General features: G+C 45.7%; 1 protein-coding gene across 1 annotated transcript in view; it reads left to right on the top strand.

Moving 5' to 3' along the window:
• Positions 1–21,436, top strand: part of LOC146172008 (ADP-ribose pyrophosphatase-like) — a 317,324-nt gene that overhangs the window by 222,994 nt on the left and 72,894 nt on the right. Inside the window, exon 7 of the mRNA XM_084586232.1 lies at positions 10,149–10,247. Within this exon, the coding sequence (XP_084442358.1) occupies positions 10,149–10,247 (99 nt within the window). The remainder of the gene's footprint in view (positions 1–10,148; positions 10,248–21,436) is intronic.

Here is a 21,436-nt window from a genome sequence, read left to right as displayed (position 1 = left end):
GGTCAAGTGGATGCAGCTAGCACAGAACCGGGTTAATTGGAGAAATATGGGAGAGGCCTTCGCTCTGCATTGGGTATAGTCAGGGTGATGAGGATGATGATGATGAAAGTTAGCTTGGACACCCTGTATAGGAGCAGTTGCCTCTATCTGTCGGTGAGCATGCGCACAGAAGAGCACAGTCAAGATAAATCTTGAAGGAAAAAGAACATGAAATAGAATATAAATTCGCGCTGCCGGGGTGACAAACAGAAAGGAACCAAGCCTTGTTAAACGAATCACATTTAAAAGCCCTTGATCGTAAATGTTGCCCACGAAATAACAAAAACGAACTATTAGCACGGGTGAAGCGAAGCAAACAAACAATGTGAGGATAGCTGAAAAGTAATGAGATTAAAGAGTGTGCACGGCTTTTATGCTCCATTTTGCCATCTTTTGTCCCTTCATATTTTGTCCTTGTCTTAGCATGGAGCCTCGTTCACTCCTCTTTTATTTGATTGTATATCTTGCCTTTTTCTTCTTTTGCTGGGTATAGTTTACACTTTATGATTGTTTTGGCATAGGAGACTTGCACAATCTTTTCCTCTTTCTTCTTTTCACCTCATCCTCATTCTGTTTTTTGTTTTGTTTCAAAAGTGTTAATTGTTGCGTTTTGCTGGTTAGGGACGACATTTAGGATCAAGGGCTTTTAAATGTGATTCGTTTAACAAGGTTTGTCGCCTTTTCCTTCGTGACCCCTGGCATCGTGCATTCGTATTCTATTTCGTTTAAAGTTTTCCACCAATTATTATCTTGATTAGGAAGGGAAGCTGAAAAGGATGGTGAGAGCGGTGCTGCGCTGAAGAACTTTGCGCCCACTTGGCACTGCGTGTTCCCTGCGACCTACTCACGACTGCTGCGCGCAAAGTTCGCAGTTACGTGTAGTCAGCCAAGGTTATTGCGCACTCTTCCACCGGCTGATAGCGGCATTGGCTCGTATATATTGCACGGGATATTTTTTCCAAAATAAATTTCCAAATTAGCGCCTGTCCCGTCTACATCTGTGTCACCGTTGCCTATATTCGCTCTATGTTTTCAAGAAATTGATACTAGCAAGCACGAACAAAACATCTGTGTGTTATCTTATTATACATGCTCTTTAGGGGACGTGTCTGCGCATGTTAAAATAAAACACGCTTCCTATGCACAGTCAGCAAGTTCGAAGTGGCGCTTCGTCCAGCGTTTCTCGCGCCTTTAAATATTAAGCATGCACTGTAAAAATATCGCCCAACAACAAGTTCTGATGGAAATTAGATGTAAATCAATTTTAATATAGATTCGCTCAACTCAATAACAACGTTGTTGGATCGCATTTCGTTAAGGTAAAACAGCAGGAAATCTCAGAGATGGGCGACGGCCTCTCTCTCCTTGGACGGCCGAGGTAGCACAGCAGGAAGATAGGGAGGACAAATGAGACCGAGAGGAGAAAGCTAGCGTCAACCTAAGGTCGTCCATGGCTGGCCTTTCCTAATCAGCCTTGTCTAACGCCAGCAGCAAGCTTGCTAAATTAACCCGTGTCCTATAGTATCAGAATCATTCACCTAGAGCGCAGCCCTTAGGCCCACGTTCCCGAACTCAAAGCCAATATCCCGACACAGAGACAGCCGAGGATGGAGCTACGACAATGTTGAGGAGAGGGTGAGGAAGGGAAGCTGAAAAGGATGGTGAGAGCGGTGCTGCGCTGAAGAACTTTGCGCCCACTTGGCACTGCGTGTTCCCTGCGACCTACTCACGACTGCTGCGCGCAAAGTTCGCAGTTACGTGTAGTCAGCCAAGGTTATTGCGCACTCTTCCGTTTAAACTGCTGCTGTTAGCCTCCAATTTCCGAAGTCCCACTTTCGACCGATATCCAGATTTGCTTGTGAGAAATACACGTAAAAATACCAGACTCTCGGCCTCATATCTCACAAGTTTTTTTTCCAGGTCTGCGCCCATTGCGTGCCATATAGATTGATGTATTTATTTGTGCCGTTTTGAGTACAGCAATACTTTTCCCCGTCAGGACTGTTGAACATTACGTTAGCTTTCGTCTCAGTAACACTTACACATAATACACATAAAGTCCCTCGAACTTCGTAAAGTAGCGGCAGCTATGCGCTACGTTGGTAACGATGCGTTGCGCACACATAAAAGGTAAACACAGAGAGAGAACAATGGATTAAAAAAGAGCGCTACTTCCATTTCCATCGTTCTCTTCCTGTGCTTGTCTTTTATATGTTCGCAACTCGTGATTAACAGCAAAGTCATGCACCAACTGGCGAAAGCCGACCCTTCCTCTCCTATAAATTGCCTCGTATCGGCGTTAGTTTCAGTGCTAAATATAATTAACAATTGCTTTACAGGAAAAGAAAGGCGCACTATCTGTCATACTTTCTACTGCAAGTTTGAGTTTGGTTGGTACTCCCTCGATCCTGTCGCGTGGCGTTCCTGGGCGCGCGTTCAAATGTGGAATTGCAGATGGCAGGAACACTAGACAAGAACACATCTCGCGAAATCTCGCACACAGGTCTCGCACATGAGATTTCATTCCGTAGCCTAGACAGGCTTTGGCCTTAAAAGGCGTTGTTCTGGACTCTCTGTCCAGCTCCTCTCCTTCCTCATTTTCTTTATTCCGTTGATGCAGCTGTAGCAGACGACAACCGTCAATAAAGTTGATGGTGTATTTTTGGCGGTATTTACAAGAGTTTTCGCACTTGCATTCAGTCGTAGGTGCAGGAGTTTCGGCTGAGTTCTGTCACAAAAAACTGTTTCGCCTGTAGATAGAAATCAAAAGGAAGCCTTTCAATAGACTTCATAAGAATGGATATTTCTCACAGGTCCCGCACGGCCACTGGCCGACATAACCACAGACAGACCTCGTAAATGTGACCGTGCGCTGAAGCTTTGCTGTCTTTCTGAATGCAGCGTATCATATACTCGCGCAAAGATTGACAAAATAAAGACCCATCTGCGTGAGTTCAAAACGGAGAGGCACACATACGACTACACAGAGGCGAACCACAGCACGAATTGTCTCTCCGCAGAGCGCTTATGAAAAAACTGCTTGGACAGCTTAGCCCATAAGATGCACAAGCGAGGCGACGAATCTAGCAAGGACTAACGATCGAATGAAAATGCGTCCAGAAAACAAAACCCAAGTTGAACAGCGGCAACTTAGGAAGTCTCTAAAACTCCGTAAGCTTGAGGGGCGTTTACCAGGCGTTGAAACAAAAACAAAAAGCAATCCCACAGAAGCAGCTGACCGCCGCCTAGATACACGTTCGCAAAAGCTCAAACCCCTCGCCAAAGCAATTTTTGTTCAGCACACTGTTCAGTACGCGCACGCAAATAGCTCACGCCGTCGCAGCTTCTTTCTGGATCAGCTTAGATGGCGTTGAGGTTGCGAGTTAGGCTTTTTTGGCTGGCAGAAACAAAACACAAACCAAAAAAGGCGCGCCCTTACTGGTTTGCCCCACGTGACGCTGATCGCCAATAGCAACGAGCCAGAGGGCACCGCGGCGGGAGAAAGAAAGCATTCAAAGCGAATAAAAAGAGAAGGAACAGCGCAAGGCACGGGAAACAGTGACACGAGGAAGCACAAACGCAAACAAACATGCGCTGCGTTGCGATTCTTGCCTTGGTATTGAGCGGCCATCAGCAGATGTCAGATTGTTAGAAGGGCTTCCATTTTCTCTCCAGCTCATTCCAAATGAAACCTATGAATTACTTTCCCTAAACACTCAATGAACACCAGCAGAGAGCGGGCCAAGCTTGATGAACAAGCGAGCATGGTTAGAACAACACGCTGCAGCCTCACGACTCTGAGCATTTTAGAAGGTTCGCCGTCGATGTTTTTGCAATAGTCGCAGGCAACAAAAAGTGGCGTAAAGAACTCGCTCAGCACCAAGCGTGCCAGCAGAGAGCAGAACAAAACGTTCGAGCCTTATGCACACAAGCTTCCGCGCGCTTTAAAATTGTGGCCACAAAATTTGGAGTGGATGTGAACTTTCCTGCGCCCCTCAAGCTTTAAATTCTCTGCAGACAACGACAGGGTGAACAATTCAGCACAACGGATTGGGTAAGCCTTCCTACGCCAGGGGCATACATGCACACTCCGTCAGCGTGTACAGCCAGCAAGAGGAGTGGTCGAGACCATGGTGTTTACTTGTAGTGCAACAGAGCCAGAGGACACACACACACAGTACTAACTTCCAAAAGCTTCAATGTCAGAACAAGATGATGTGTTCGTGGCAGGGGATGATAGCGGGTGCCCGCCCTAACATGATGTCGCATCATCGGCAAGCGCTGAGGGACTTTAAAATTCGGCCGCGCTTTTGAACGTTCCTGTTAACCGCGCTGGCGGCGATATGTGCCTCGCAAATTCCTCAAAGCAAGGCAAAAAAGCATGCCTCGTCCATTCGCATAAAAGCACTGAACACCAACGGTGTATTGCAGGGGCTTTTTTTGTATAACGCTCGGCTTTCAGGGCGTGGCAGAATCGTTTTGCAAAAGAAATATTGGCAGCCCATTAAATCACGAAATGCGTAGGCAATGAGTGTATCAGTACGTTTTCTTTTTATATTCGAATTCTAGAACTTTGTTAAACGTACCGATATAATCTCAAATGAGAGCCTTCTTGCACTTTAATTATCTTTTTCTTTCATTGGTAGACCGTCAGATTTGGTTATCGCGATCCGTGTGTGTGTGTGTGTGCGGGGGCGGGGGGGGGGGGGGGGGGGGCGTGCGTGCACACTACACAGCGCCAGGTACTAAATCGTGATTCAGGTTTGACTCCTCGTCCTAAAAGCCACCTTATAAAAGAGCACTAAACAAGGCTGGAGGGGAGGAACCCTCAGTATTCCTAGGTCGAGCCAACGTTTCGACAAGTGGACTTGTCTTCGTCTGGGCGTCTTTGTCTTGTCCCCGCCTGACAAGTCCACTTGTCAAAACATTGCTCGACCTGGGAACTGAGGCTTTCCCTGTTATTCAGTGCTCTTTTATACCCTGTAGCCATCTTAACCTCGCTATAGCCTAAAGCCATCTTGTAAGGTTCTCGTAGGCGCCGTCAAACAAAAGTTAGACCCGTCGGAGCCAGGTATTTTTCGTAAGAACCCCGTGCATTTTACTGCCGCACTCGAGAATGTGCTTTGCATGTATCGTCATCCACACTTTGTTAAACTGAGAGACTATGGAACTTTGCCTCGCCCAAACATTAGTTCGGAAAGTCCTAAGATGTGAATAAACAGTCGCGATATTGGCGCTTTCGAGCAAAAATACGTCGGTTGGTGAAGTCAAATCGTCTGCCACTGGTCGCAAGCATTTTGTTTCTGTTGCAAGTGTAGCATCCATTTAGCCGTCACTTATCTATATCCTGCCTATACACTACGCTAGAACCTGTCGGGCTAGTTGCTTCATAATTGGATGCAATGGAAAGCTGGGCTATCGAGACAAGGAGAAAGAAAGGCAAGACGCACGCAAAGTCGGGCTAACAAATCTACTACATGAAAAAATTCAAGGCATATATACGTGATCTCCGCTACAATCTTATCGTCAAATGAAACCAGCACACGAAAGAACAAAATTATATGGCAAAGAAGATAGTATTAACCAGGGCCGGCTCACTAAGTAAGAGGAATCTATAAACTCGTCCAATCTCACGATGAAGAGTAACAACCATTGAAAAGGGGAAAGCTGTTATGCACGATTAAAAATCTGTAAAGCAGGACAAGACACAAAAAAACAAGCAAGGTAAAACGGAACATCATCACCAAGCTACGTCAAAGAAAAAAAGCGAATAAAACCATGCCACAACCCAGCAAAACCTCGTCAGAAATAACAGATAGAGTGAAAAAAGGACCTAGTCAGAATAAAATCAAAATTCAACCAGAACCAAAACTAAAAAACAAAAAAAAACTAAACAAAGCGATACAAGGAACAACGCAAGTCTGCATTTGTGATCGCCTTGCCGTTTCTTCGTCCTTGTCCCGATAGCGCAGCATTTTACTGCTTTGAAACTACGCTACGTTCTTTCTCTCACAATGCTAACGTCGACAACGCCAGATTTTATAGATAACGTGACTTTTACAGAATATACCAGACAGGCCACATAATTAAGTTATCGTACATGCTATTGTGCAGATGCACTTTTCTTAGAGACCACGGCATGTCTTATAACTGTCGAAATGTCTTCCAGGTTAGAGGCTTGCTCGTGAGGCTTCACACTCTCAACGCCTTCATAAAGTTTGTGCTAGCACAGGGGTATTAAAGGGGCACAGTGACGTGCGTAAAGCCGTTAATTCCATCCAACCTCTAGGTTCTTTTTGCCGTGCTGATGTCAGTAAAAAAAGAATTACAAAACTCGGCGCACGGAAACAAAAGGTATTGGGTTTATAAAATTCTAAATACAAGATAAAGAAAACAGCGCGTCTGAGCTGGTGCGAGAGGAAGCCCCTCTCCCATTTCGCTCGCCCAGCGCTCGACATGGGTGGAGCCTATGAGAAACGCAGCTTTCTGCTCACGTATCTAAAGCTACCCACCATGGTTGCCTGTCCAACCCAACCTGCAGCAGCACTTTTTGGCAGCGTCATTACCATGGTAACAACGCTGCGAAGCACAGCTATGAGGACCGGCTTCTTCGTCCGCTCAAGGCTAGACCCACCAAACGCTGCTCCAAACTATCTTTGTCATCTAAGTGTAGTGCTGACATATCGTCCAGTGCTGACAATAATGTTTTCCAATCCAATTGGGGTCGACGAAGTGGACCCGACAGTCAGCAAATCTGCGTCACCGTTTTGATGTTGCGTCCATCGCTGTTGCTGACACGGATCACTCGAGCGCTGCTTGTGCGAAAGTTGTGAATCTTGGAGCCCAAGAAGAGAACATCTGTCACAGCTTCCACTTCTTGTCCCTTGATGCTCTAGGACATGATAGAGCAAGACGCCATGATCTTTGTCTTTTTAATGTTCAGTTTAAGCCCAAACTTCTCACTCTCTTCTTGTACGCGCCTCAGAAGTCTCTTGAATTCCACTTCACTTTCTGCCATTAAAGTGTTATCATCCGCATATCTAAGGTCGTTGATACCTTTTCCAGCAATCTTCACTCCAGCTGAAGACTTGTCCAGAACGGCCTTCCTCATGATGCACTCAGCATATAGGCTAAATAGGCAGGGCGACAGTATGCAGCCTCGTCTCACTTCTTTCTCAATCGCAAACCAATCACTAAGATCATGCCCAGTTCTGACTGTGGCCTCTTGCCCTTCATACAGGTTCCTGAGAAGACAGATGAGGTGAATTAGAACTTCCATCTCTTGGAGAGCTTACCACAATCTGCTGTAATCTACGCAGTCAAACGCTTTCGCATAATCAATAAAGCAGAAATCGATGGGTTTCTGGAATTCTCTTGCTTTTTACATGATCACGCGAAGGCTGGCAATCTGGTCTTTAGTTCCTCTGCCCTTGAGAAACCCAGCTTGCACGTCCGGAAGCTCCCGATCTACGTACTGCTGCAGCCTACCTTGGAGTATTTTCAACATCACCTTGCTAGCATGCGAAATAAGCGCGATCGCGTGGTAGTTGGAACAATCTTTGGCACTTGCTTTCTTTGGAATGGGGATATGTAAACTGACCTCCTCCAATCCTGTGGCCACTGCAGAGTTGTCCAAATTTGCTGACATTATGTATACAGAAGGTTAACAGCGCCGTCATGATTGAGGTTTTGAAGCAACTCAGCTGGAATGCCATCAATTCCGCTAGCTTTGTTCTTAGCAAGGCTGGCTAAGGCCCATTCAACGTCTCTCTTCAGGATGCCCGGCTCGAGATCAGTAATCACAGTCGTCTTATGTTGGGTTTGCACATCCGGGTCCTTCTTGTACAGTTCTTCTGTGTATTCCTGCCACCTCTTCTTTATCTCTGAGGCTTCCGTGAGGTCCCTGCCTCGTTTGTCCTTTATCATGCCCAGCTTTGCACAGAAGCTTCCTTTGATAACTTTTATTGTTTTATACAGAGCTCTTGTGTTCCTCCATTGGCTGTTGTCCTCAACTGCTTGGCACTGTATGTTCAGGAAGGCATTCTTATCTCTCCTTGCTATTTTCTGAAACTCCGCATTGAGAACCTTTTATCTTTTCCTTTCCCCCATAACTTTTGCCATCCTCCTTTCCTCGGCTATTTGCAAAGCCTCTTCAGACACCCAGTTTGCTTTCTTGCATTTCTTTTGCTTTGGAACTACCTTAGTAGCAACTTCTTGTATTATATCACGAACATCAGTCCACATCTCTTCAGGCTCTCTGTCTTCTAGATATTATTTGTGAAATCGTTTCCTCACTTCCATAGCATATTCTGATGGAACTTGATCCAAATCATACCTGAAAGGCCCTCTAATTTTCTACGTTTTCTTCATTCGAAGACTAAATTTGGCAACAAGAAGCTGATGATCGGGGCCACAATCGGCCCCAGGCTCTTTTCTACTGCTTGTATAGCGCTTCTCCATTTCTGCCGGCAAATAATATAAGAAATCTGATTCCTGTACAGACCGTCCGGTGAAGTCCATGTATACAGGCGCCTCTTGTGCGGTTGAAAATGAGTATTCGCTATGGTCAGGATGGTTTCTTGACAAAACTCTACTAGCCTCTGCCCAGCTTCATTTGGCTCACCAAGACCGAACTTGCCTGATATTCCGGATATTTCTTCTCTCCCCAACTTAGCATTCCAGTCTCCCATGAGAAAAAAGACGTCTGATGATGGAGTGCGGTCTAAAAGGCATTGCAGGTCAGCATAATATCTCTCAACGTCAGCTTCTTCAGCAGTAGTGGTTGGAGCATAGACTTGGATAACTGTTATGTTGAAAGGGTGACCTTGGATCCGAAGTGAAATCATTCGATCGTTTCTGGAGTTGTACCCTAGCACTGCTTTGCCCATTCTTCTGTTTACTATAAGAGCGACCCAATTCCTTCTCCTGGATTCGTGGCCACAATAAAAGACATAATGGCCGCCGGAATTAAATTCTCCCATTCCGGTCCACTTGAGCTCGCTGACACCCAAGATATCAATGTTCAATCTGTTCATTTCTCGCTTGACGACATCCAGTTTACCTTGCATTATAGATCTTACATTCCATGTTGCTATGTGATATATCTCCTTGCAACATTGGACTTTCCGGTCGCCTCCCGGCACATCCACAACTGAGCGTCCTTTTGGCTTTAGCCCAGCCGCTTCATTCATCCTGAATCTACTATGAATCGCCCTTTGTTCATCCCCAGTAACATGTGGGATGCCTTCCAACCTGGGGGGCTCATCTTCCGGCGCCATATCATTATTGCTATTGTGACTAGCCATAGGGTTTTTTGGCAGGAAATACTCGAGTAGGTTGCCATTACCTTCTCCAGTGAATCACATTTCGTCAGAACTCTCTGCCGTGACCTGTCTATCTTGGGTGGCCCTACACAGCAGAGCTCACGACTTCATCGAGTTTCGCAAGCCCCTCCGCCACGACAAGGCAGTGATCCATGAAGGGGTTGTTGACAACACCTGAGTTTAATGTCCTCATTTTTAAACAAGCACTCCACGAACACACGCGGAATTAAAATACCTTATATTTACTTCCTGCATAGTAACTTTATGAACATTATAGTGTAAAATATAAAGTGCGTGCCCAACCAATCAGCGAAGCAGCGCCTAAGAGAGAAGGAAACGTCATATTCGTTAACGAACTTCGCTGTCGTGTGTCGCTCACATCAGGGCCAAAATGCTGATTATTGAAGCGGATTAAAATATTGGGCGCTACAATTTCGCCGTTATGGGAGGGCTTTGGGGTATCGGAAAGGTGTAATGAACTGTAGAGGCCGGCTGGAATTAGTGGTCTGGCGAACGTCACGGCACCCTTTTAATGCGTTAAAACATTCTTCATGCATAAATTTCAAAAGATGGTGATCTGCTTAGAGACCCTGCAAGTGAGAAACCAGCGTGCAGAGAAAATTTGTTAGTTTACTTGGGCAGCATTTGTACACGATAGTAACGCTATGGGGGGGGGGGGGGGGGGTCGCTATTCTGCGGGCGTAATGATATGTGCGTTGATGTGGCTGACGTTCGTTCCACAGACCAGTTTACACTGTTGTGCATTTCTTTTTTTTTTGCTGGCAGGATTTTGTTCCTGGAGAGCAGAAATATGACAGCGCCATGCGAGTGTGCTTCAGTATTAACGACGGTGTTACGGTGACGACAGAGGACAAGGTGAAAGCGGTAAGCGCTCGCACTACTTGTGCAGCTCGCGAACTTCCCTAGTGAAGAACGAGAAAGTGATTCTCGGTATTGCCTTCGACACTCTACACCGCCACAGTATCTCACTACCCCGCGATTATTTTTCACCTTCGTGTCGTATGTCCACAGGTAGTCCAATATTAGTGTTGTGTTAGCAACTATGTGGAACAAAAAGGGCGCCCTAATTAACAACACAAATGTTACCCATCAGAATCCACCGTGGTGTCAGAAGTGGTTTTTTACCATGTGTGAGTACCAAGTCCATCGTTCGTATCGTCCTTCAGCAGCCATTCAGTATGGCACGCGGGCAACAGCGAATCCTCAGTTTTGAACCTCGATCGCACTACTGAAGACAGCAGTCACGCATGGACCAAGTGGTTCGGCCTATGATATTGCGCCATATGCACGAAGGAAAGCGCTTCTTTTGCACTGCGTCGTTGAAGCAGCCTACGAGCAAAAATTGCATGCATATTGACACGTAGTGGTGACAAGCCAGGTAGCCACAAATCAAGACACTGGCAGCACTTGAATGAAACTCTTAGTTGGGCTGACTTGCGCCCGCAAAAGAAGTAAGCGGATGGACGGCGGCGATCATCATCATCATCAGCCTGATTATACCCACTTCAGGGCGAAGGCCTCTCCCATGTGTCTCCACTTAACCCGGTTCTGTGCTAGCTGCATCCACTTGACCCCTGCGAACTTCTTAATCTCATCCGCCCGCCTAATTTTCTGCCGCCCCCTGCTACGCTTTCCTTCCCTTGGAATCCAGTTTGTTACCCTCAGCGACCATCGGTTATCCTCTCTTCGCACTACATGTCCTGCCCATGTCCATTTCTTCTTCTTAATTTCCACTAGAATGTCCGTAACTTGAGTTACTTCTCTGACCCACTCCGCACGCTTTCTATCTCTTAATGTTACCCCTACCATTTTTCGTTCCATAGCCCTCTGGGTTGTCCTCAACTTAAGTAAAACTCTCTTAGTTAGCCTCCACGTTTCATCCCCATAGGTGAGTACAGGCAAGATGCAACTGTTGTATACTTTCCTCTTGAGCGATACCAGTAAGCTGCTAAATATAATCTGCGAGTGCTTGCCAAATGCGCTCCATCCTAGTGTTATTCTTCTTGTTATTTCCTTTTCATGGTCCGGATCTGCGGTTACTACCTGTCCTAAGTAGACATAATCACCTACTACTTCCAGTACTTTGCTACCTAATGTAAACTGCTGTTCCTTCCCGAGGCTGTTGAACATTACCTTAGTCTTCTGCATATTGATTTTCAAGCCTACCTTTCTACTTTTCCTGTCTAGGTCATCAATCATTATTTGCAGTTCATCCCCCGAATTGCTTAGCAAGGCAATGTCATCGGCAAATCGCAGATTACTGAGGTATTCTCCATCTACCCTTATCCCTAACTACTCCCATTCCGTCTCTGAATACTTATTCTAAACAAGCTGTGAATAGTACTGGGGAGATTGTGTCTCCTTGCCTAACACCTTTCTTATGGGAATTTTGTTACTTGCTTTATGCAGAACTATGGTTGCTGTGCAGCCACTATATATATCTTCCAGCACTTTCACGTACGGCTCGTCTACCCCCTGATTTCGCAATGCCTGCATCACCGCCGAGGTTTCAACTGAGTGAAATGCTTTTTCGTAATCAATGAATGCTATGTATAAGGGCTGGTTATATTCCGAGCTCCTCGTCGTCTCTTCCTGAGCAGTTCATTTCCCGAGTGGCCAGATGTCGCCGACTTGCTCGCCTCAACACTGAAGACAATCAGGTAGACCGCAAGTATCGCTACGATGCGACTCATCGCCAAGTTTTTTCCGTCCCGGCAACGAGGGATTACTTTGGACACCATTACGTACTCCTGGCCATTGGGATAAGTTCCAGCGCCGTTTCATCGATCCGTACGCAGTTATTGGACAAACCTCCTCCGTCAATTATCGTGTTTTCCCTTTTGCGATCCTCCGGACAGCCGTTACTTTGGAACTGAAGTTGTACACGTTTCACGCATGAAGCTTTTTATTCGGCGCAATACTGTGGACTAAATGCGGCCAGGCTGGCCGCTTCAACCACCGCGGGGGAAATAGTGTGAGCGCTGTATGGCTCTCCACCTTTCACTGCAGTGCACGTGCTGCTTCATCTTTATCCTTCTCTAGAAGAGATCCATCGTCATCGCGTAGTGTGATTCGCTTTGGTGTGCGACCAGGGCTTCAGGTCTCTATAAGCCTGGACTATCAAGCCCGTCCTTACAATATGCTCAATCGTTTCTCTGATTTGCATGGGGCAGCAGCAAATGTCATCTGTGTTGTCAAATTTTGACCGGCAGAATTTCGTCCTCAAGCACCCAGCCCTTGCCTCGAAAAGTAAATCACCCCTTTGGAATTGTCAAAAAAGTTTCCTTTTGATTTTCGTCTTAGCCGTACTATAAAGCTCCATAGTCGGTTTGTTCAGCATTCTCTTTTGCAGTGGGACTTTTCCGAGGATTTTACTTTTTGCTTCAAGGTGATTTTTCTATTGTTTTCTTTCCCATCGCATTTTTATTCATTTGCAATCATCCAGTTCTTCGCCTCTATGTCGTATCAATACTGCACCGGTACAGGTAGCAGAAAATCTTTGCGCTTAGCTCTAGTCATTTTTTACCTCAACCGTTCTTCATAGTGCACCTTACATTTCGCCTCCCGTGCTCCGAACGTCGACCATCTCATATCACATTCAACTGTCTCAGTGGTGGTTCCATGTGCACCCAACGCAAGTATGCCGACCATTCTCTACTTTATTCCAAGCGCCGAAGTTGTGGCAGATCCAAACACAGCAAAGCGTTTGTAAATGTCAAGTCTGATACCATTGCGCCTGTCCAGATTCCTCTAAAACTTCATAATTATTATATTTCCACACCCTGCATTTTCTCATGGCAGCAGTGTTTCTTTTTGCTTTCTTTACGATTTCCTCTCTGTATTCCCGTAAGTAGTTTGTGTCGTCTCTTATCCAAATACCATGTACTTGTACGCTTTAACCATAGGTAACTCTAAGTTCTGTACGTGATTTTTCCGAGCTCATCATTAAAAACTGTGACTCCTTATTTCTCAGCGGTAAATTTTATTCTCAGATCATCTGTCTATCTTCCACAACTGTCTGCCAAAACTTGCAGGCCTTTCTGGCTATCTGCTACAAGATTAATGTAATCTGCATATATCAATCCTGGTAAGCAGCTAGTTTTCAATTCTCCCCCCTTCCGCCATGACATCGTGAAACACAATCTATTCGATTCAAACTTTAAATTCTATCCCTCTAATGTAGACCATGAATAGAAGTGGTGATAATGCCCAAGTCCCATTTTAACAGCAACTCTTTTTGCACCACCCATGGCCTGCCACATCACTATTATGTTCTTTTCGATGTAAATATATTTCAATGAACCTATCGCTACCTTGCCCATACTCTCCTTTTCCAGAATTTGCCACATCAGAGCGTGATTTACATTATCGTAAGCCCATTAAGATATCTAAAAACGCCATCCGTCTCTAGTGGTTATTCTTCAATTGCCGCGATTTCAACGCATTGTGTGGCTGCAAAAAAATGACCGTCTAGTCTCGGACAATGTCTGAAGCCGTTCTGCAGTTCTATTATCTTCCCCTCCTCAGTCCAACTTTGTAATTGATCTTTTATTGCCTGCATTGCTATTCTATGCAATACCGATGTCACTGTTAACGGCCTATAAGGTTTGATGCAATCTTTTTCGCCTTTGTATAAAAGGCTCAAATTCTGCTCTCTCGCCAGCTTGCTGGGATATCTTTATTATTTAGTGCGTCACTTAGAGCAGCATACAAGGTCGTTTTTTTTTTTTACCTAACGCTGTAATTTGTTTCATTGTCATTTCGTTCAACCGCTCTTTCGAAATCCAATTTGTCAATGTAGATGTTAAATAATTCCTCTTTGTAATGACCCACATCAAAGTTAATAACATTGCCATCGACATATCCTTTAAAAGCCTCTTCTAGCTGCTCGCAACCGAACTGCATGGGCCTCTTCCATTTTCCAGTACATTATCATTATCGCCCTTTATATGGCAGCGCGTCTCTTCTGATTTCTCGCCAAGTGCCTTCAGATGGTTTCAGAATTTCTAGGTGCCTGTTTATTGTTTTTCAAATATCTGCCATCCACGTGTCCATATAGCATTAATTCCCTCTTGTACCAAAAAGGGGCATGGCTCTTTTGTTTTTTGTATTCGTCCCATATCTGCTGAAGTTCAGGCAAGGGTCAAGTTTCCTCTTTTGATTTTCGATGGGCCCTGAAAGCTGCTTGGCGGCTTCCTATTGCCTCTTTAACATCTATGTCTCATTAACATTTTGGTTTCTTTTTGTTTCTCCACTGTTTTTTCTTTAGCACCAAATCTACTTCCATCTGAATTACCTCCACCACTTCAATATACGTCCATGACATATTTACTCATTTTTTATGTGTTTGTTTTTTGTTTTTCATATGGCCATCAAATGTGGGTCGTTCACATACCGAAATCCGCACTGGACGACGCGCATCCGCGGTCCAGCGTTACCCTTCCCGCTATGCCCAAACCTTACTATTAACCATTTATGGTCGCTCCAAATACTATTTATGTTTGACTCGTCAATTTTCATCGCATTAAGTCTTTAATATAAATCTCCCGGCATTATGCAGTAGTCAATACTGCAGTGGGAAACGCCAGATTTCCACGTGATTATGCCATTACATTTTGCTGCTCTGTTTACGATACCAAGGTCGTGCTGCTCACATATTGCTAACCAATTTTCCGAAGCAGTCTACAAATCGATCCAATTCTTCTATATGAGCATTCATATCTCCTAGTATGGTGCCTCCCCTTTGCCTCGCATTAGCCTGATATTTTCCAATAGACATTTCAAAAGCTTCTTTTCTCAACGTGCTGTTCCTGTCTACAAGTACACTACCTCTTTTCCAGCCACGTTACCATTAACCAACACATGCTCCTCACATCAATGCAATAAAAAGCTGCGCTAATAAGACGAAGGAAAGACAGGACGCACACAAACTCATCCTAAAGCATCCTCCTCACACCCTTTGTTTACTCGCTGCCAAGTAATTGCATGTCTAATTACCACTCCTCGCCACCAACTTTGCGTTCTCCACCCTGTCTAATACAACTTTCACAAACCTGGGATAAGTGGAGCTTCTTGCAGATCCCAAAGGTCATCATCATCATCATCGCCATCACCATCATCAGCTGAATATACCAGCTGCAGGGCGAAGGTTTCTCCCATATTACTCCAATTTAACCGGTCCCGTGCGAGCTGCATCTACTTGATCAATGCGAACTTATTAACCTAATCCGCCCACCTACCTGCTGCCGCCCCCTGCTACGCCTTCCTTCCCTTGGAATCTAGTTTATTACCATAAGAGGCCATCGGTTATTATCTTTTTGCTCTACCTGGCCTGCCAATGCTCATTTCTTCTTGATTTGTACTAGAACATCAGTAACTTGCGTTATTTTTGCGAAAGCGATATTACGCCAGAACTAACCGCTCGTCGTTGTGTGCCGAGTCCGTGCCCGTGTACGTGTCGGTGGTCCCCTGGCAGGAGCTGCCAACTTGGGTCTCTCGTTTCACATGAGACGGCTATGCTAGAATGAGCATACTATGACCCTGGCAATCACGTTACCCCTACAGGCCGCTAAGGCATGTTCATGTGGCTTGGTTAAAGCGGGGCTTTATAAGTGGGCTGGCGAAGAAGAACGCTAGATCACCTGCAGCTAATTCTTTCGCTGCATATTCGCTTCAGCAGCGTTGAACCCTTCTCATTTTTTTCTCTGACCCATTGTGCACGCCTCCTATATATCTTAATGTTCCCCTACCTTGTTATTTCCCTTTCATGGTCCGGATCTGCAGTTCCTACCTGTCCTAAGCCGACATATTCGCCTGCTATTTACAGTGCTTCGCTACCTACTGTAAACTGCTGTTTCTTCCCGAGGCTGTTGAACATTACCTTAGTCTTCTGCATATTGATTTTCAAGCCTACCTTACCTTACACCAAGGTGCGTTTCTGTAAATCCATACATTGCAATACCCTCTGCTTCTATCTGCTGCTTGATTTCAAGCCACTTTACTTCTGATCTTCCTCCTCGCATATTTATGTAAGTGATATTTATAAAACGGAGAGTTGAGCAGTTGGTACATGTTTAAGGAATAACAGACAACACAACGCAGGTGTTTTCTTTCTTGTCCTTCGTCTCAGCGCTGTTATTCCTTAAATAAGTAAGTGATATAGTTGGCTTTATTCTACTTCCTCACTCTTTTCTTACGACTCGACTCAGCCTCATTGTGGTTGCATGGTTCTTCAGTGCATCTTGTGTGCTCAGCGAAATTGTCTTCAGTGTAGCCCTTAGGTGCAAGAAGCTGTCAGTCTAACTTTACACCTTTTTATAAGCGTGCTCGGTTCCCCGAAAGAACCTACAGCTGTACCCGCAAAACGCCATCCAATTGTTCCGGACAGAGAAATTATATGCGCAAAAAGGACAATCGCTTAAGAGAAGAACACAGGACAGGCACAGACTGCCTGTCCTGTGTTGTCCTTTTAAGTTATCGTCCCTTTTGCATATTCTTTTTTTCTGTCCAGTATGAACCAACTCAACCAACAGCAACTTTTAATTATCCTATTGTTCCGCCCATGCTCTATTTGAATTTAATATGATGCCGTTTTGGCTTTCCAGTGCGCTTGCGACGTTTGAGAGATTTATGGACACTGTTTTGAGCGGCATGAAATAGGACAAATGTCTATGCTCTCTTCATGACGTCGTATTTTTTGGTAAAACGTTCAAAGAGTATAACAAGCGTTTAGCGCGCGTATTAGACTATTTGCATAACGCCTGATTAGTCCTCAATTCCAAGAAGTGCCGCATCGGCGAGCGTCAAGCGTTGGTGCTCAGCCATCTCGTTGATGAGGAGGGCGGGAGACCCACAGAAAACTGTGGGTCTCCATGGACAGCACCAAGCTCCATGGACAGCACCATGGACAGAGGTCAAGCACCATGGACAGAGGTCCGCAGTTTTTTGGGGTTATGTCCGGTGTTTTATTCATCGCTTTGCAGATATCGCCTACCCGCTGACGAGCCTTCTTCACAAAGAAGTTTCATTTGAATTAACTGCTGAGTGCGATGCCGCATTCCGCCGGCTGAAGTTTCTACTGACCTCATATCCCATTATCCGGCATTTCGACCACTCCGCACCAACTGAAGTTCATACTGATGCTATGGTGTTGGCATCGGGGCTGTTTTGTCTGAACGCAGAGATGATTAGGAGCACGTTATTGCATATGCGAGCCGCTCCCTCAGCAAGCCAGAGCGCAACTATACCGGCACAGAACAAGAATGCCTTGCTGTGATCTTCGCTGTACAGAGGTTCCGGTGTAGTGGTATGGGCGCCCATTCACCATTGCGACTGACCATCGCTCGTAAATCTTCGAGATCCATGCGGCCGCCTCTCGCGCTGGTCTATAGGAGTATAACTTCAATGTTGTCTACAAGAGTGGGCGCCGACATGCCTATGCAGACTGTGTCTCGCGAATGCCGCTGCCATCAACAGAGTATGATAGTGACAATTTCGACCACTACATTTCCGCCATCGTCCCAGACTTCCCTGGCGTTTAGGTATCTAAGAGTGAGCAGCGCGAAGATCCTGCTCTACAGGCTTTGTTTGCCACCGCACGCAACCATGGAGTTAACGGCCGTTTCTGTATCCGTGATGATCTCTTGTGGAAAAAGAAATACTCTCCTATGGGCCAACAATATCTGCTTGTTTTTCCAAAGGCTCTGTGCTCCTCTGTTTTACGTGTGATGCATGACGACCCCGCATCTGGACATCTGGGATCGGCTCGTACTCCGTCGAGTTCAAGAGTGGTTTTACTGGCCGAGAATACGTTCTGCAAATAAACAATATGCAGCCTTCTGCACGCAGCGCCAGCGTCAGAAACGTCCTACATCCGATACACGTGGTCTACTTCATCCTGTGGCACCTCCCAGGAGTATGTTTGAGCAGGTTGTAATTGATCTGTTCCGACCTTTTCCCAAATCTCCAAACGGCAATTGGTGGATTGTGATATCTTCCGACTACCTTATTCGCTATTGTGAAGCAGCTCCTCTATCATCGGCTACAGCGCATTCTACAACGCAAACTCATACAAATAGCATTCAATTTATGAGAAATATATGAGAATATATGATAGTTGTATGAGGTTAGTATGAGTTTCGTATGAGAAGCCTGTATGAGGTTATTGTGACTCATACTGTTTTTTCGCTAGGGATCAAGTGTCGCTGTTCCTTTTGAACTCGATCCTCCTGTGGCATGGATAGCACCGTGTAGTAATCAGTGGTCGAGGCCGCCAATTTTCACTGCCGATGTCGTTGAAGAGCTCCTACGTCTATGCAGTCACCTACAGGCACTCAACACCGTATTGTCACGTGGTGGTGACAAGGTCGATGACACAAAAGAAGAGTCGGTGATTGCACTGAAGAAACTCTTTATTAGGCTGACTTGCGCCCGCAAGAGAACTAAGCAACTCGGCGGCGGCGATAGCAACAAACGTGCTCATCGATCGTCGAAGAAAGACTGCCCGTCCTACTCGTCAACGCTCAATTTAAAGGCTCCTCAGAACACTCTAGATAGCGTCGCAAACTGCTAGTAGCACAACCTGCAACATTGTAGAAACACACTCGAGTGATCGGAATCTTCGAGACAGATCTAGGCGCATCGTTTGCAACAAAGAAAATAATAACGGGTCGAATCGCGATACCGAGCATGAACAAACACGGGATACAGAATTGATAAGCGCGCCAGAATAACAATGATAAGGCCGCATGCCAGCGGCTGTCGAACAGGAACAAATAAAGATTTACACAGTTCGCAGCAATGTCACCCACAGACAAACAGTTTGACTCAATGCTCCAACAGAACACTGACCAATATGCTTGCCATGTATGTGGACTCAGAGCATAAGAACTTGGATACCATACCACCCTATATCACATACGATTTCAATACTGCAACTCATGAAACCACCGGATACAGGCCATTGTACCTCTTGTATGCTCGTCTGCCACGCTATCCCCTCCGGTGTCGCGGCTTTCATCAAAAGCTATTCGCCCACTATGATGGCCCTTAGGTGATAAAGGCCAGAATTAGTAATATCAGCTATGAAACAGCACGCGTTACCTCAACTAGGTCGCAGTTTCTCAAAACCGTAACTGTCGCACGTCAGTTGCCTGAAGCCGTGCCACTCTCGGGAGGCAGCATTTCGGGGAAATTGTCCCGGAGGAACAAGACGAAGCAGTGGAAGGACAGAGGGGGTTTAACGTGCCAAAGCGAATCGGGCTATAAGAGACGCCGTAGTGGAGGACTCCGGAAATTTCGACCACCTGTGGTTCTTTAGCGTGCACTGACATCGCACAGCATACGGGCGCCTTGCTTTTCGCCTCCATCGAAAAGCGGCCGCCGAGGCCGGGATTCGATCTCGCGTCCTTGGGAACAGTAGTCGAGCGCCGTAACCACTGCGCGACCCCGGTGGGGCGGAAGGACAGAGGTGTGCGTGGTGAAAGAAGTGGAAGTGCTGTGCGGAACGAGACCAACGTTTGGCGCTTCCCCGTCCTCTATGAAGGCTTCATTCACCTCGTAACAATATTTTTGCGTCCGGCACAGCACTTGTTGGTTTTACCACCTCAAACCGCAATGCACATGCAAAGTTCGGAATATCTCGTATTGCAGCCAAAATCGCGTTTTCCACGTTGACGCCAGGGTAACTTCTGTTAGTGTGCACGCGGCGATTGTCACCCGTGGAGCCATCTCTCGGAGGTCTTCAACTCCCTTCGCTATCTGCTTTACCAGCCCGCCAGCTTTCCCACGAAGAACATTTAACTCTGCGGAAACTACAAGGTTACAACCTTTCTTATCATACAGCTTACATGGGTCATGATTGCTCCTGCGGTCTCGCCTGAAAGGGCTGTGACCTTGACGCGAGCATATTCTTTCAGTCGTTTCTTTATAGTTGAAGGAATTGAACGGCGGCGCAACACGGAAACGGACACAAAGAAGGGGACACCACATGCGCACACTACCAACTATTTATTAAACGGAAAGGTGGCATATTTATATGTCCATCTCAAGCATCACACTCATCGCCACAGTCCGCTCCAAACCCAACACGTGAACTCCGGGCAGCACCAACAGGAAATCAGACAAGATATTTCTAACCTCAGTAGATAAACTATCAAAAACGGGAGAAAAAAAAAAAAAAAAAAAAAAAAACTTTTTTTTTTCCATTTTTTTTTTTTTTTTTTTTTTTAAAGGAAGGCAGGCCATATCTCATAGCAAATGCATTCTGGACCGAAAACAGCAGAGTAAGACATTAGAAGCGACCAGCCCGAACCCTAACAAATAAAAAATAAAGCGATAAAACAATCGTAGCAAAAGCAGAGTCAAAACAGTTAAGCAAAAGCAGTCAGAACCCTAAGCCAACAACAAAAGATGATCGTAGCGAAAGCAGAGTCAAAACAAATGAAGCAACAGTAAAAGAAACTAGGCCAACAACAACAAAAGACGATCATAGCAAAGGCCGAGTCAAACAAAGGAAGCAAAAGCAGTCAAAAACCTAAAGCAACCCCAACATTTGTAGCTCAAGGAGAGTCAAAGAAATGAAGCAAAAGCAGTCAAACAAAATCGTATACCAAAGGCATAGTCAAAAAAAAAAAAAGGGGGAGCAAAAACAGTCAAGAACCTAAAAGCAACTAAAAACGATCGTAGCAAAAGCAGAGTCAAAACAAAAGAAAACAACAGCGGTCAAACCTCAAACCAGCGGTCAAACCAGGCGACCACAAGTGGTCCCCTATATTCACCGAGTGGCACATAACTTGAAGAAAGTCGCCGGCCGGTACGACGTACCTGTCGTTTTCTCCGCGCCCAAAAAGCTGAGCGGTTTGTGCTCGAAAATCGGGCAGAAGAAGAAACCCCTGTGCGAAAAGAGGCACGGCAAGCTTTACTGTTCCTGTGCCGTCGGAGTGGTCTACGAAATCCCACTGACGTGTGGAGGGGTCTATATAGGCCAGACGGGTCGCTGTATTAACGACAGAGCACGGGAGCATGAGAAATCGTTAGAAAACGGAGGCGGGTTA

This window comes from Amblyomma maculatum, unplaced genomic scaffold, assembly GCF_055883805.1.
Source record: "Amblyomma maculatum isolate TAMU_Amacu unplaced genomic scaffold, ASM5588380v1 scaffold_15, whole genome shotgun sequence".
Classification (NCBI taxonomy): Eukaryota; Metazoa; Arthropoda; class Arachnida; order Ixodida; family Ixodidae; genus Amblyomma; species Amblyomma maculatum.
Note: the sequence above shows the minus strand (reverse complement) of the source record. Positions and strands in the feature narration are given on the sequence as shown.